At 38.9% G+C, this 18177-nt stretch overlaps 1 protein-coding gene across 1 annotated transcript in view; it reads left to right on the forward strand.

Annotated features, from left to right (window-relative positions):
- The first annotated feature begins 1368 nt into the window (after positions 1–1368).
- Positions 1369–18177, forward strand: part of FAT3 (FAT atypical cadherin 3) — a 628156-nt gene continuing 611347 nt past the window's right edge. The window contains exon 1 of the mRNA XM_003415583.3: positions 1369–4657. Within this exon, the coding sequence (XP_003415631.2) occupies positions 1369–4657 (3289 nt within the window). The remainder of the gene's footprint in view (positions 4658–18177) is intronic.

The raw sequence follows: 18177 nt of genomic DNA on the forward strand, positions 1-18177 counted from the left end.
GTGAATAAAATACAGTGAAAATGTCTGCCATTTATTATTTATGCCTAACTTATCAGTGTACCCTCTAAAGAATTCATTTCCTACCCCCTGTCATCCCAACTCCCTCTCATCTCTCTACCTGCTCCTGAGGAAGAAAAGAATTCAAGAGGCTCAAGAGTGCGGCTTGGTGGAAGAACCCATATGTGGGGCTTCTGCAAATTCTACCCCATGAGGGCGTAAATAGACTTAACTGTTCCTTGTTAAATAGACCTTTTCCCCTCTATTTTAAAGACTTTACAGATTTTGATGGTTAAAATGGGCAAGTGTTTTCAACATTTAATCTACATAGTCATAAAGTATGGAGACTGGGTATTTAACAGTGGCTGATAAAAATGATTGGAAGTACCTCTTGTAATTGGTTAGGCTTTTCTTTCTCGTAATGGGTCTTATCTCCTGTATTCTGAGTGGCACACACAGTTCCCTCATGGATATCACTAAGATCATGTAACTCCTTAGGGATCATCATTTCTGCTTTGTTTGCTTCATGATGTTTTGGCTCTTGCGGGTGGTATGGGATTGTGAATAAATCTTGACCATCTTAAAAGTAAAAGTAAAACATGGTGGTGATATCTTTCTTTAAAAATTATTGAAGTAATTATATAAAATTTGATGAATATTGTTCTCTGAAGAGAAATTAGGAGATGCAGATAAGCCTCCAAATCCCGCAACATAGTTCATCCCTTTTAAGTGTAAAATGCAGTTTGCTTATAGATGTTTGCATCATACCATATGGCACAGATACTGTTTCATGATCTTCACTGGTCACTTAGCGTTACATCTTTCCACGTCTGAAAATATATATCTCTATCATTATTTTTAATGGCTGCATAGTATTCCATTTTATGAATACACCACAGATTAATTGATTCTCTATAGATAGGCATTTGCTATCTTTTGAATTTTTGCATTTTCAGCTGTGCTGTGATGAATATTTTTAAATTATTTCTCAACAAAGGCAATTTCTGAGTCAAAAATAAATGCATTTTTAAGTCTTCCAATACATATTACTCCATTGACCTTGAGAAAGGAGAGATCTTATACCAAACCACACTTTAACCAGCACTGTAAAAGTGTTCTTGAAAAACAAACAAAATAAGGTTAAATCCTAGTGACTTTTAATTCCCTATCATCCAGTACTGGTGAAGTTTCTAATTTTTTCTTTTATTGCTGTTCTAGTAAAAAGATTTACAATAAAGTTTTAAAAATGCACTGGTTCATTATTACTTAATATTAATTTTATTAACTATTTCCGATTCCTTCTCCTATTTGTCTCTAGGTTAATTTGTCTTTTCTCTCTTTTTTTCCCCTTCAGGATGGAAGTATGATGTAATGGATATAATTATGGGATACTGTGTGGGCACACGGCCTCCTCCTTGCCTCATCCTCCTGCTTCTCAAGCTTTTGGCCACTGTCTCCCAGGGGCTGCCAAGGACTGGGCCCCTGGGCTTCCACTTCACACATTCCATTTATAATGCTACTGTGTATGAGAACTCAGCAGCAAGGACCTATGTCAACAGCCAAAGTAGAATGGGCATCACCTTGATAGATCTGTCCTGGGATATCAAATACAGAATAGTATCTGGAGACGAGGAAGGCTTTTTCAAAGCAGAGGAAGTCATCATTGCAGATTTCTGTTTCCTCCGAATAAGAACTAAAGGTGGCAATTCTGCCATATTGAATAGGGAAATACAGGACAATTATTTATTGATAGTTAAAGGTTCTGTCAGAGGAGAAGATTTAGAAGCATGGACCAAAGTGAATATACAAGTATTAGATATGAATGACCTGAGACCTTTGTTTTCACCCACAACATACTCTGTTACAATCGCAGAAAGCACACCTTTAAGGACTAGTGTCGCCCAGGTGACAGCGACAGACGCAGACATTGGTTCCAACGGAGAATTCTACTACTACTTTAAAAGCAAAGTGGATCTCTTTTCAGTTCACCCCACCAGCGGTGTCATCTCTTTAAGTGGACGTTTAAATTATGATGAGAAGAGTAGGTATGACCTGGAAATTTTGGCTGTGGACCGAGGGATGAAACTCTATGGAAACAACGGAGTGAGCAGTACTGCAAAGCTTTATGTTCACATTGAACGGATAAATGAACATGCCCCAACTATCCATGTAGTCACTCATGTTCCTTTCTCACTGGACAAAGAGCCGACGTATGCTGTAGTGACCGTCGATGACCTAGATGAGGGGGCTAATGGAGAGATTGAAACTCTTTCCATTGTGGCTGGGGATCCTCTAGATCAGTTCTTCCTGGCCAAGGAAGGAAAGTGGCTGAACGAGTACAAGATTCAGGAGAGAAAGCAGATTGACTGGCAGAGCTTTCCTTACGGCTACAATCTCACTCTTCAAGCGAAAGACAAGGGGTCACCTCAGAAGTTTTCGGCACTGAAGATAGTCCACATTGCCAACCCCCAAAGGGATGCTGTCCCAGTGAGATTTGAGAAAGAAGTGTACGAGGTGAGCATCAGTGAATTTTCCCCTCCTGGTGTGGTGGTTGCTATAGTAAAATTAAGTCCCGAACCGCTAGATGTGGAATACAAATTATCTCCTGGTGAGGATGCAGAGTACTTTAAAATTAATCCTCGGTCCGGTCTGATTGTCACAGCACAGCCACTGAATACCATTAAGAAGGAGGTTTATAAACTGGGGGTGACAAACAGGGAAGGGGATTTAAAAGCACAAGTCACCATAGGTATAGAAGACGCCAACGACCACACCCCAGAGTTTCAACAGCCGCTATATGAGGCTTTCGTGAATGAAAGTGTTCCAGTGGGAACGAGCGTTCTGACAGTTTCAGCTTCTGATAAGGATAAAGGAGAAAATGGATACATCACCTACAGTATCGCCAGCCTGAATTTGTTACCATTTGCCATTAACCAGTTTACAGGTGTTATTAGCACAACCGAAGAACTGGATTTTGAATCCTCCCCAGAAACTTACAGGTTTATTGTAAGAGCCTCTGACTGGGGCTCGCCATACCGACATGAAAGTGAGGTAAATGTGACTATTCGCATAGGAAATGTCAATGACAACAGCCCTCTCTTTGAAAAAGTTGCTTGTCAAGGAGTTATTTCATATGACTTTCCAGTTGGGGGTCACATCACAGCTGTCTCTGCCATCGATATTGATGAACTTGAACTTGTAAAGTACAAAATCATATCTGGAAATGAACTTGGTTTCTTTTATTTAAACCCAGACTCTGGTGTTTTACAACTGAAAAAGTCACTCATGAATTCTGGCATTAAAAATGGTAATTTCGGCCTCAGAATTACAGCAACTGATGGAGAGAACTTCGCAGACCCCATGTCTGTTAACATTTCAGTCCTCCATGGGAAGGTTTCTTCAAAGAGCTTCAGTTGCAGAGAAACACGTGTGGCTCAAAAGCTGGCAGAGAAACTGCTCATTAAGGCAAAAGCGAATGGGAAATTGAATCTGGAAGATGGATTTCTTGACTTTTATTCAATTAATAGACAGGGACCACACTTTGACAAGTCTTTTCCTTCTGATGTGGCTGTGAAGGAGGATCTGCCAGTTGGTGCTAACATCCTGAAGATTAAAGCCTATGATGCCGACTCTGGCTTCAATGGAAAGGTGCTGTTTACAATATCTGATGGAAATACAGACAGCTGCTTTAATATCGATATGGAGACTGGGCAACTTAAAGTCCTTATGCCCATGGATCGAGAACAAACAGACCTCTATCTCCTTAATATCACCATCTATGATTTAGGTAATCCACAAAAGTCTTCGTGGAGGTTGCTGACCATCAATGTGGAGGATGCTAATGACAATAACCCGATTTTTCTTCAAGACAGTTACTCAGTTAACATTCTTGAAAGTTCAAGTATCGGTACTGAGATTATTCAAGTGGAAGCCAGAGACAAAGACTTGGGTTCCAATGGTGAAGTGACTTACTCCGTCTTGACAGATACACAGCAGTTTGGCATCAATAGCTCAACTGGAATTGTTTATGTAGCTGACCAACTGGATCGAGAATCTCAATCAAACTACTCTTTAAAAATAGAAGCCAGGGACAAGTCAGAAAGTGGTCAGCAACTATTTTCCGTTGTCACTCTTAAGGTGTTTTTGGATGATGTCAATGACTGCTCCCCAGCTTTCATTCCCAGTAGCTATAGTGTGAAGGTTCTTGAAGATCTCCCCGTTGGCACCGTCATTGCTTGGCTGGAGACCCACGATCCAGATCTTGGATTGGGGGGTCAAGTGCGCTACTCTTTGGTCAATGATTATAATGGGAGATTTGAAATCGATAAAGCAAGTGGTGCCATCCGCTTAAGCAAAGAACTTGACTATGAAAAACAGCAGTTCTATAACCTCACGGTTCGGGCCAAAGACAAAGGGCGGCCTGTCTCTCTGTCATCTGTTTCCTTCGTTGAGGTGGAAGTGGTGGATGTCAATGAAAACCTCCACACCCCGTACTTCCCAGACTTTGCTGTTGTTGGATCTGTAAAGGAAAACTCACGCATTGGAACAAGTGTGCTGCAGGTGACTGCCCACGATGAGGACTCCGGGAGGGATGGAGAGATCCAGTACTCCATCAGGGATGGCAGTGGTCTTGGAAGGTTTAATATAGATGACGAGAGCGGTAAGTTTAACATTTTGTGCCAGAAGTGTTGTTTCACCTTTCAAATCGTCAACATTGGAAAGGATATTCTGGCAGTAAAATAGACTGACAAATGAGGTTGTATATGATGCAGAGATGACGCCAGTAGAAGCTTCCTAATAGAGTTATGTTGGATTGTAAAAAGACTTGTTTATACACTAAAGTCTTGGGTTTCCAAGGAAATTCCTGATTTTTTATTGTTCGTTACTCCTGCTACCAGGTTATCTTTTGATAAGCGTAAGTAATTGTCACCTCTGTTGATTGCACACTTGACCTTCACTAAATTAAGAGCCCTGATAAAGTAAATTACATTTGAATTGGCTTTAAATTAGAAGTGTGAAATAGATTTTCAATGGATTTGTGTATGAATCCTTCCACTTACAGTCATGCTTTGCTGAAGCGATACTGCATTAGTTGCTTGGCTCTTTGATGTGTCACAGGCACGATTGGCCCTTGAATGACAGACGTTCACTCTGCGCGTGCTTCATAAATATATGGAGGTGTGCCTCTACAAATAATCCAAATGGTAGCATAGAGGAGGTGTGTTAAGGATTGTATTTATAAAATGGATTTTTAAGATTTTATTTATAAGAATTGATTTTTATAGGAAATATTTTTGAAGAGAGGGCAAACTTGCCTTAATATTTTCATTGCCTTCCCACCTACTGATTTAGTCTCCATCATACATACAGACATGGACTTTTTTTTTCCATACCAGTTACTGTGATTATTTCTCTTTAAAGGTACATTTGCGTGGACACATGTGTGCATGTGTGTCCCTTTATCAGTACTTTGTATTTCTCTAGTCGTCTTCTTTAGATGGTAGAATATCAAGATTAAGGGCTGTGTCTTCTCTATTCTCATGTAAATGGTAATATTAGCACTTTACAGTTTTCAGCACACATTTACATACCTTAAATCATTTTTCTGCAGCACTTATAGGATGCTTTGCTCCCAGTGATGATGATGATGGCAATGATAATGCAATTCCGAGTAGGCCTTGGGAGGGTGTCATTATAGTGATCACTACCTATATTTCAATATTACTAGAAAAAGGATTTGAGAAACTGCATTAAGTATTAGATGAGAGTTACAAAGCTGTAAGTACCGTCTCAAACTTTTAAACTGTAATTTTGAAAATGACAAGCTCTAATTATGGCCAGTGGAAATTGTAAAACTTGGACTCCATAACCACAATGAAGGAAAAGGTAAATATCAGGATACTTGGGCCCTGATTTAGCCACATACTATACTTTTTTACATATCCTTTGTCATTCACTTGGAATATGTTTCCATCCTTGAAGCACAAAATGAGAAAGTAATCTTTACTGAGTACCTACTCTGTGCTAATACTTTATGACTACTAATGACTTCATTGAGTACTTAACATGTGCAAGACACTATACAAAGGGCTTTATATTGTAGGTCTTATTTAATTCTCCCAGTGGTCCCATGAGGTAGGGCTAATATTCAACAACTTATGAATTGAAGTTCAGAGAAGATATATAACTTGGAGCCTAGTTTCAAACTTGGAGTCTCTGGGTGGTACAAACTGTTAACATACTCACCTGCTAGCAAAAAGGTTGGAGGTTCTAGTCCACCCAGTCCCTAGAAAGAAAGGCATCTACATCCAAAAACTCAGCCATTGAAAACCCTACGGGGAGCAGTTCTACTCTGACGCGTGTGGTGTCGCCATGAATTGGCATCAACTCCATGGCAACTGGTAAAGTTTCAGACTTATTGCTGAGTAACTGTAGTATACCATGCTATCTCCCATCTAAAAAGAAGTATGAGTTTCCTTGCATGTTCTTAGTTACGCTTGAATTTGGTATTGATCTCAAAGCTGCAGTGAAGTCCCTACAACCCTGGACACACTGATTGCTGGCACTGACTATTAATCATTCTTCCTCGTTGCCTCATATTTTTACTGTTTGTATGTCTCTCCCTTGACCAAGACCAGCTTTTGGACTCTGGTATGTGGGTAGGTAGGTCAATAGGAAGGTGTTCAGATGAATCATTTAGCACTGCTATTTTTTTTTTTTTATATGGATGACTATATCCAGCTACTCGGGGCTGTTTTTCTCAGTAAATTGCACTTTGGTCTCGCTTGATGCAGTGAAGGGCAGGAACAATTTGGTGAGAGTGGCCTAGATTTTCACCATTTGTACTGTGTTGTTTTGTTCTGATGTTGGGTGTTATTTTAGGAAATATGTGTATAGTTTCATCTGATGATAAACTGCCCTTATAATTCTTGACTCCATGAGTTTGATGTCCTTTGCCTTTGTGGAAGAAAACAACTCACGGCTCTGCATTTGTTCTGCTGTAGTCTGATTGTATAAAAGAAATCTGCCATCGATAATAATAATGCCACTCATATTTTGGCATTTTGATATGCTTTGTGGCATAAAAAGCTCTTTCCTATAAGAATTAATTCCTTTGGGTTAAAGAGTAGCTACGTGAGTTGTGCAAGCTTTATCCAATAGAGAATAGGAGCTGGATCTAGAACTCACTACATACGATTTTGATTTATTTTCCCATAGGATTTTTAATTTTTGCAACTATAGTAGCAATTTCCTTTCCCCTTTATCATCCATCTCATTCTGTTTCCCTGCCTTAGAAAATAATACTGCGTTTTCCTCTACGTTGTAGAAAAAATGATTTTGACTGAGTGTTGAAATCTTTTATGAAGATTAGATTTTCTACATGATAATATTCTTAGCCATCTTATTTCTTCTCCTCTCACTCTTGAATATTTTAGTATCCAAACCAAAGAAGCTGATGAGGAGTGACAGCCTAGACTTGTACCACGGTGTGCTAAGGTTGAGGAGAGGGCTGGTAATTAGATGTCCAACAAGAGAAGCCATCACTGTGGTACAGTTGGAGTCATACTATTGTTGAATGATCCATTAGCTGTTTGCCTCCAAGTGCTAAAAAAAAGTCAAGATTTGAGCTCCTGGCAGAATGCATGACTATTTATCCCAGCAGCTGTTACTGAGTCTCAACTCCAGACTGTGTTGTTTTCATTTGACCCTTGGGCATAAAATGGACTAAACTTGCTGGGATCTTGCCTTTGGAGTTTTGCATTTAAGTCACATGTCAAAGAGTGTTGGAAAGTGTGCATTAGTTAATGGTTCTCAAACTTTGGTGTGCATATGAATCACCTGGAGAGTTTGTTAACAATGGAAATTTCCAGGTCAGGTGTCCAAAGATTTTAATTCAGTGGCTCCAGGGTGACAGTTCAGGCATTTTTAATGAAGCACTCTAAACATTCCTTCTGCAAGTGGTTTGAAAATGCAACCTTAAATTTTCTTGGGCTCCTAAGACAATTGGCTACCAGATAGGTCTTTTCTGTAGAATCCTTGCCCTTCTTCTTTTGAATGGCAGAGAATTGAGCCCATGCTTGAGAACAATTTCTTTTCTAGTCAATTTTTACAATCCAAATAAATCTTTTATAATTCATCACTGGTGATTTTTTTTTTCAGAGTGCCTTCCCCGATGGCTCTAAAATCTATTTCTGTGCTTCAGTAGTTGTAACGCTTCTGCTTTGTGAGACTGTGGATTACTTGGTGCATTTAGTAGCTTTATGTTCTTGACTTTATTTTAAGCTCAGCGAACAAAACCATACCTTTGGCATTCTTTACCATGCATAGGCATTTAATAAATGTTTAGTAATGTGCACAGGAAAGGGATTAACTGAGGAGCCCCAAATACATTGGATTTGATCGCAATTTAAATCACTAGTCCAGAAGATGGCAATTTAGTAATTTTTTTTTTTTTTCCTTCACAAGAATGCATTCTTATTCTTGGCCACAGGTAGAATTCATATTCTTAGCTACTCGAAAGTTTCAGAAGGTTTGGAAAGAGCACATTGGACATTTTAAACAATGATTTTCTATTAGGTTTTTTTTTGTAACTATAAACTGGAAAATTATTTCACCATTTTATCTGAGGTTAATTAAAGAAGTATTTAATTGGGATAAACATTTTCCAGTTCAGCACATTAATCTTGGATACTTAGGAAGATATTTTTGCCATCCATTATTATTAATTGTTTTATTTATTCCATTTATCAAGTATCTATAATGCCAGGTACTGTACTAGCTACTTTTCAGGCACTATTTCTGATTGTCACAGTAATCCTGCAAGGTAGGGTTTTATTGAGGCTTACCTAATCAAAGTCACAAGTCTGATAGTTGGCAGAGCTGGGATTTGAACTCACATCCAATGGACTGCCAGTCTGATTCCCCCACACCTCCACTCCAGCATGTCATCATAGCCTTGTTCAGCATACGTGTAATTGCTTCATAACAATAAAAACATCTCAGTGGCTTATAGAAATAAACTTTTTTTTTCCTTGCTTCTGGGTCTATAGGAACATCTGAAGCAACTTTGTTCGAGAATATGAGTTGAGTTAAGGTCTGTTCCACATGTCATCTCATTCCAGCACCCAGGCTGCAGTAGCATCCGCTACCTGGGAAGTGATATTCTCAAGGCGGAGGGCAGGAGCACGAGAGGGGATGGAAACTGCTCAAAACTGGCCCACATTCCATTGGCCGAAACAAGTTATAGGGCCAAGGTCAGCACTGATGGGGGCAAAGAAGACTCCTTTGGACAGGGGGAGGAGGAAATGAATACCGAATAATAATACACAGCCTGACATAGCACTCTTGTCTGCCTGATCTAACACTAATTGAACGCCACCTTTGTGTGAGGCACCAGGCCAGATGCTAGTGACAAGGAAGTACAGGCATAGGACATGCGCCTTCTGTAGTGGGAAGTTTTCCCATCTGAGAGGTCAGAATGCAGCTGTTCATGATGATTCTGGTGACAGAGGAGGCAGCAGTTAAAATGTATCAGCCCAGACTATGTGCCAAGTTCTGTGCAAAGTGCTTTATGCAGATGGTCTCGTTCAGTCATCTTTTGAGGTAGGGACAGTTGTTTTCCTTGTTTTTACACATCTGGTATCATAAGGTAGACCCTGGTGACATAGTGGTTAAGTGCTACGGCTGCTAAGCAAAAGGTCGGCAGTTTGAATCCATCAGGTGCTCCTTGAAAACCCTATGGGGCAGTTCTACTCTGTCCTATAGTGTCACTATGAGTCAGAATCAACTGGAAGGGAATGGTTTTTTTCGTTTGTTTGGTATTATAAGACAAAAACCCACATGCACAAAGCAAGTGCACTTACATTTACATTTCTCTATATAGAGGTTCTAGCAAGTATTTTCAAACTTACCTGAGCATAGATTTTCCTCTTTATTTCAAATGTTTAATAGAACATCAGCAAGGGCTAAGGAAACCTAACGTGCACTTGGATTCAAACAGACACCCAACAGAGGCATCTCAGACACACAATTTGCTGTAAGTCTAAGTACTATTTTTTGACAGCAGAAAATTTCACCCGTAAACAAATATAGCTTTGTAACTGTGGTGTTTAGCTCTCTCCCGTTTGCCTGTCCAGATCCACTCTCTATTCTTCTTTCTGGTCTGTGCCCAGGAGGTTGACCTGTATGGGTTGCATCAGTGGGCTCCTTTGTTTTCCGACTTTTATTGTCTCTGCCAGTGGGAACTTAGAGAGGAAGAGGGAGTGTTGGGTCCAGGCATTAATCTCCTTCACACTTCAAGCTGGGTACTATGGGCTGCCTGCATCCTAAGATGGATGGCAGCAGCTCCCTGCTCTTACTAACCCTAGAGTACTGCATAAACCTTGTCCACAGCTTTGTAAACAGCCTGTTTTTTTAAACTCCTCTCAATTACCCAGTTGAGTATGCCATCTGTTTTCTTCCAGGACCTTGACTAATAAAATCTTTTTCTTAAGTAAATATTTCTAAAACAGATTTCAAGTTTAAAAATATTTCTAAGACTGATGTTTTCCAGGAATTCCTATTAACTCCAGTTTATGCAGTGCTACCCTGGTGTGTTGATATATTTCACTGGAGCTTTGGAGAAATAGTAACCAAAAAACCCAAACCAGTTGCCATCGAATCGATTGCAACTCATGGTAACTCCATGTGTATTAGAGTAGAATTGTGCTCCATAGGGTTTTCAGTGGTTGATATTTTGGCAGTAGATTGCCAGGCCATTCTTCTCTGGTGTCTCTGGGTAGACTTGAACCACCAGACTTTCCATTAACAGCCGAGCGCATTAACTGATTGTACCACCCAGGAACTCCAGAGAAACAGTAGAGAGATAATATCATCCAATGCTTTCATTTTACAAGGAAAGACAGTGAGACCAAAGGACTTTGTCTCCACCTCCAGCTTTATGCTCTCCACCTCTTTTCTGCAGTGAAAGGACCACTTTTGCTTTGCTGAAGACCTTGTCTTACCAAGCATAAGAAAAACAGGGGTTTGGCTGGATGGTGTAGGAACACAATCAGTCTAGCTCTAAAATGGTGTGATGCTGTATGTTTATCCCCTATGGGGAGGATTCATTTCAGCTGGTGGCCAAGGAAAGAATCAAGACGTATAAATGAGTAGCTTTTATTAACTTCATTCTATTGAAGAATTGCTTACTAGCTTCTAGCACTGAGTCTAGAACCTTTATCTTTAGTCTCTAATCATTAGATAGTCAAGAGTAAGTGAACAAAAACCAAGAGAGAGAAAGTTATATTGTTAGAAATATGACGGGCTTTTTGCCATCTAAGAAACTGTCAGCCCCAGCCCAGATATTTAAAAGGATGGCTAATTCCCACGGTAGTATGTCTCTTGCATAATGTAATGTGATATAAGCTTCCTTCTTCTCATATTCAGAGGCACCAGAAATCATATTTTATGTTACGTGTGGCTGTTAATCTTTCAAGCTTCTTTTCCCTGAACTTGCATAGTAACTCCTCTTTGAAAAGTTGAGGAGTAAGACAGATGTTATTTGGTGGCTTTGGTGTAATTCATGATAAACCCAGATTAAATGGCATTCCTCGTCCTCAGTCTTTTTGAGATGATATTTTTACCCCTACTCATCTAGATCAAAAGAGACTCATTGGATTTTGGCCCAGGCTTGCCCTTAAAATTTTCCCCTTGTGACTAGAGAAAGCAAGCAAAGGATAGGCATGAAGTTACGATCAAGTGACAGCAGAAATTTTTCTTGACTCTGGATTTTTAACCTTACCTCTAGACTTTCGGATCATAATTAATCTAGAGAAAATAATGTTTCCCGGAGGAGCCCTGAACACTCCACAGCATTTAGATGAACTTAGTAGTTGTCATGTAAGCCAGGTGGGAGAGAGGATTAGATGCTTCTGGAAAATAATGAACAGCATGTCCTTATTACTCTTTTCAGCAGGTGCCTTTTTCTTGACCTTTTCTTAACTGTCGGCTGAAGCAATTTAGGCTTTAATAGGGGACTGTTGGTTGAAATCTGTAATTACGTCTGCTTTGTGTATCAGGCCTAAGCTGTTATTGTCCCTGTGTTAACTAGTAAATGATAAAAATGATGACAATCATAAAAAGGTAATTCAGAAAGGGTAGCAAGCCAACAACCTGGAAACTTGTGTGGTCTTTTCTCTTTAAGTGGTCTTCCTCTTATATTTAATAATACAAGTTTTCAGTGGCGTATCTGGGCCTTCATGTCAGGGTCCGTATTTCCCCAGTGCAAAGTGATGCTGAATTGTCAGTATTTCTTCAGTTAACAGAAGGCAAAGTTTCAGAAGCCTAGTAAGCAGAGCTTGCAAAACCTCTCAAAAGCTTGCTTCATATATTAGTGGCTCTCTAGAAGGTAGTAGAATAAATTCATTGCCCTTCATGACTTTGGATAGCTTGCATCTCATTTCAGTCTTCTAAAAATGCTTTTTTGCAGGTGTTTTGTATGCACATTGAAGGATACTTTCATTTATCATTATAGTTGAAAGAATTATAGAGTTTAATAAATATTTATGCCATGCCACTACATTCACAATGTTTCATTGAAAAGAAAATGAAATGAAAATGGGCTGTAGTCTGTATTTTTAGCTTGCCAGTTTTTATGAAAGCATGTCTTATCGACAGGCAGAATCTACGAAGAGCTGTATGTAGGATTCAGTTCAATTTATATTAAATTCTGGGCACTAGTATATGAATTATTAAATATAATAGGACTCTCCAAATTTTCCCGTTGGACATTATAGGATTTAGTGGCTCCTCTAGGGCCTCCCTCTATGATTAGATTCACAGATTTCGTAGTTAATATTCTGGTTGATGTTTTTCCTATTTTTAAAAAATATCTTACTGTGTTTTAAGTGAAATTTTGTGGAGCAAATTAGGTTCTTATTTAACAATTGTTATATAAATTATTCTGTGACACTGGTTACAATTTCCACAATGTGTCAGCATTCTCATTATTTTCATTTGTTCTGTTTCCATCCAACTAGCTTCCCTTCCTCGCTTTGCCTTTTCATCTTTGCTTTTGGGTAAATGTGGACTGTTTGGTGTCATATACTTGATTTTTTAAGGAAGCACGTTACTCGCAAGTAATACTGTTTATTTGGTAACTCAATTTATTATTTGGTAGAAAGGTAACCTCCAGAAACAGCTTTAGTTCCAAGTTCAAAGAGTATCTTAGGGCAATAGTCTTGGGAGTTCCTCTACTCTCTATCCAGTAGGTCTGCCTTTTTTAGGAATTTGGGTTTTGTTCTTCAGTTTTCTCCCATTCCGTCGGGCCTTTCTATTGTGTCCCTGGTGAAAACCTTTGGTAGAGTTAGCTGGGCACCACCTTGTTCTTCTCGTCTCAGGTTAGAAGAGGCTGTGTTTCATGTGGGCTCTGGTTGCTTTTAAAAATCAATACATTGGTGAGAATAATACCAAGTTAAAAAACGTATTGAATGTGAAAAGTCTTGAGCCAGAAAGTGAATAAAGTTTGAAGGCATTAAGATAAAAATTTAAAGTACACACCACATACATATATACACACACACACATTGAAAGATATTATGACAAAACATAAAGACCTTGTGGTTTACTCCCAATCTATAAAGCTTAAACAATTTTCATATTTTATTCCTCCGTTTGCTTCCTTAAAAAGCTTGCCTTTTCTCCCTTTCTTCTTCCCTTCTTCCCTTTTCTTCTCCCATTCCCACATTTGTAGCACATCCATTATCTGTTGGTAGAGTGCTTTGCACTGAAGGGGATATGTGGATGATTAAGTAAAAACCCAGTGGTAGAGACAGAAGAACATGTAATTGCAAGCCGTGTGATACATGTTGCAATATAAGTGTCTTGTGCTAGTCATTAATCATGTTCATTGTGGCCTTAGCATCACCCTTTGGCATTGTGGATGACTTTTACAAATTCCAATTGGAGGCAAGTCAGTATGAGAGATAACTAGAACATTAAAGTGAGTTGATGATGATATATAAGCAAAGCTTAATTGTGGAGGAATGTCTAACTCCAGAAACGGATCCACATTTTGTAGGGCTTGAAGCTCATACAATTTTGAGTGCCTGCTTTGAGAAAAGGTATAAAAAGTTCTAACAACAAAATTATTGTATTTGTTTAGAATGAGAAATCACAGAAAGTTACAAGTTTAAAAGTCAACAAATACCACAAATATCACAAAACTCAGAAAAATGATATAATATTTTTATTGATTAAATGTCTGACACACACACCTCTCTAATGCTTCTTTTCCTACCTTTTTGGTTGCATTTTTGGCTTGATTGTTCGTATGATAACAATTTTATAATCATTTCTGTAGAAAGTATGGAAAAATAATTTACTTTTCCTCTAGCATGGTTGATTGAAATTTGGTTTTCATTACTAAGAGTTTAGAAATATTTCCTTCAATTCACAACTTTTTTTTGATAATGCCATATAAATTTTCAACATTGGTGTCAAATTTAGATAAACCTCTATCAAGGTTCCTTCTCATATGGGCTGTTACAGATATGCTAGCTCTTGGCAGTACTCTTGTCAGTGCTCTCTAAACAATAATTCTAGTAATTTCTATGTCTGAGAGTCTCATCTGAAAAAATACAATAAAAAATTTATAGTGCATTTATAATTGTATAAGATCTCTATGAGTCAGAATGGACTCAACGGCATACAACAACATGTTGCAGTATTTAGGAGAGAACTTCCATTTTGGCAAAAACCAAATCCTTCAGTGATAAGTTTCCATGTCTGATGACTGGGGAATTTTCTTACAGACTAGCTTCTGACTCTGTACATTTCAACCCCAGTTTCTCCTCCACTGCTATGCTGGCACCACAGGATATGTTCACATGGGGGCACAAATTCTGGTGCTTCACTTTCAATCCGGGTGTCTCTGTGCAGTGGGTGATTGGAGTGTTCTTGGAAACCATTCCTACTCTGGGATGTCTAATACAGTTTGTCTACCCATGAAATTGATGGTGAATCACATAAATAAAAAAACATAGATAGACACCATTAAATGCAAATGAAATATATCCTTCACTCAGTTTTCTCTTAGCTAGATCTCAAAAATGCCTATAGACACTATACCTCATCTGATGTGGAATGTGATGGAGGGAAGTTGGAGAGGAAAGAAAAAGAAGCTATAATTGATTGTGGTTAAAATATTTTACTTTTGCAGTGTTTTCAAAAATGTATGACTGTGTGAACCATTGCTAGGGCCCTCCTTTTGGGTTCGAAAGTTTTTGCTTTGTTAACTTCATCTTAAATGTGCATCTAGCTAGCAGTGTTAGTAAATGAACAGCTTTCTGGAAGAAATAAATGTTCAGAGTCATTAGAGGGAGTGACTGAGCTGGGCCAAGCCACAAAATCTAGTCCTGATTTGAGGATTTGTGTGAATGACATCTACTGCACGTTTAAGTTTGCTGTCATTCTGATGTTTTATTGTACCAGCAAACAAACGGTGCAAAGGATACAAGACCAAACTTGCATGTGCATGAATCTGGCTCCTTGGTGCCTCCATGCATCTTAAGGAAGGGCCCTGAAACTTCTATACCCAATGCAACCCATAAAGAGTAAGAAATCTGCAAGTTCAAGAAAAGGAAGAACTTTGAGTTCACTGCCTTTTCATAGCAGTGGGCTCTTGAGAGAATTGCAGTGCTCCGTGGGCCCACTCTCTTTTATAACACTTGTTCAGGAATTCACCAGGTAGAAATACACCGGAATCCAGGAAGCAAATGAAAATGACCTTTGAGAGTTGTCCTAATAACTGTTACAGAGCCTTTTCATGTAGACTCATTAACCTTACCCCCAAAAGTTGTACCTTGGTGGTTTCACCTAAACCATAAGGAGTTTCATTTAACCATAATTTGTACATTGTTACCATTATTTATTATAAATAATTATCTAATTTATTCTTATTGTAATTTATGTGTCAGTGACTCATCTCATAATCAATAATTTTCATCCTATGGGTCATTGGCTCTACTGGCTACAGTGTTTCTGATTTTATTGTCTGGAACCTTAGATAAAGCACCATGACTATTACACGTAAACACTGATTTGAGGTCAGCCGTGATAGGGAATTCTATATTTGGGACATCCATGTGTAAGGCCCTGAGATACTTCCTCAATGAGGCTGTGGAGAGAGAAAGTAAGGTTAAGGCCTTCCATGTATGTTGATCTCCTGCCTTCATGCATACCACGTGTGTCTCACTGAACCTTGTTGGAGTTATGTGTTTCTTCCTTGCACCTTGAAGATACTTCTAATGGATACACATGGGGTTGCCATAAGTGGGAATTGACTCCATGGCAACTGGTTACCGGCTTTGGTTAAACTGAATGAGTCTTGAAACAAAAACACGGTGATTGAATTTTGGATAAGCATTTCATAAAACATTACACAAGATGCTAAAAGTGCGTGCATAATCTTCTTCCACTTGACTGGTAGTTTTATCCTAAAAACCCATTGCTGTCAAGTCAATTCCAACTCATAGTGATCCTAAACGGACAGAGTGGAACTGCCCCATAGGGTTTCCAAGGAGCACCTGGGTGGATTTGAGCTGCCGACCTTTTGTTTAGTGGCCATAGCTTTTAACCACTAAGCCAGCAGAGTTTCCAGTTTTATCCTAGCAGGTAAATAATCAGAATTAGAGTGTATGAGAGTTCCATTTATGGTCGCTAAATTGTGTTTCACAACTGGGATAGCGTGGCATTCAGGGATGTTAATGCTAACTCAAAATTTTATATTCAGTAGTCATTCAGTATGACTCAAAAATGTATGATAATACTTGAATTTAGAATTTCATAATTTGGCAGGGTACACTCAAGAACCAGGATGTAGGCAAACATGCACTTGGGAGCCTTTTACTAAACAGCCTTTTTTTTACCAAAAAAAAAAAAAAATTGCACTAATATACATGAACTTTCATGTTTTGACCCAGACCTTATTTACTTTTACTTTGCACACAATTCTAATAAGTTAGACTCCTTGATATGTAATCTACAGTATTCTAGAAGTTGCAAAGCAGATATATTGCTATAGGTAGGTACACTAACAGCAATGAGCGGGAAAAAACACCTGTTAATTAGGCAGCAATAGGAATAAATAGCTAACCTCCATTGTGTGTTTATTATATATCAGGCATTAAATAAGCATAAACTCATTCAATTTTAACAAGAGTTTTATGAGATAGGCGCTCTTACTATCCATATCTTATGGATGAAGAAACGAAGCTTAATTTTAAATTATTTGTCCAGGATTTCACAGTTAATGGTGGAGTTAGGATTTGAATGAAGTAGGTCAGCGCCAGATGCTGAGCATCTAATCACTAGACTTCAGATATATTCTGGATAAATAGCCTTAAGTATCTCCTTTAGGGCTTAAACCGAAAGGAAGCTCATCACTTCATTACCACACAGTGTAATAGCTGATTATTATAGTGAAGAGTCTGAATTACTGTAGTAGCTCAGGTTTCCTAAAAAACAGAGCCGGAGGGGTACATTACAAGTTAATACTTTATTAAGGGTATAATCCCAAGGGAGTGAGAGTGAAGGACAAAGGGAAGCGAGGCTGGAAAGAAGGGAGTCTTAATAAGTGGCGCTTTATTAAGCTGGTCAGAGCTATACAACAAAACTCAGCCTGTTTTTACTCATACTGAATGTCTCTAGGGAGGCCACATAGAACAACTGCATCTTGGAACCCTTGGATGAGACTTGGAGCAGAAGGGCAAGCAATTTCTCTGCTAGCTTTTTCCCGTTTCCAGCCTCTTATTGGTCAAATCTGCTGCATAGAGCATTAATCTCCCAACACTTTTGGGTTGTGTTCCATGACCCTGGTGAACTAGTGGGAAGCTGGTGCTTTCAGTATTCATTTGCTATAGTCTCTCTTGTCAGTTGGCGCTGTGGGGGGTGGTACTCCTTAGTCTGTTGTGGTAGCTATTGGGCATTCCTCTCATGAAGTTAGGCGAGCATTTGAAGCTTAAGGGACGGTGGATCTGTTGGGCTGAGCAGATCTTAGGATTGTACAAACTGGGTCTGGGCTAAAAGTTGCAGTGCATTTTGGAAAAATTAAGAAAAAAAAAAAAAGCAACTTAAAACCCATAAAATTGTGATGCCTACATCTCATAGGGTCACTATAACAACAACAACCTGGACAAATGG

The sequence above is a fragment of the Loxodonta africana genome, chromosome 7, assembly GCF_030014295.1.
Source record: "Loxodonta africana isolate mLoxAfr1 chromosome 7, mLoxAfr1.hap2, whole genome shotgun sequence".
Lineage (NCBI taxonomy): Eukaryota > Metazoa > Chordata > Mammalia > Proboscidea > Elephantidae > Loxodonta > Loxodonta africana.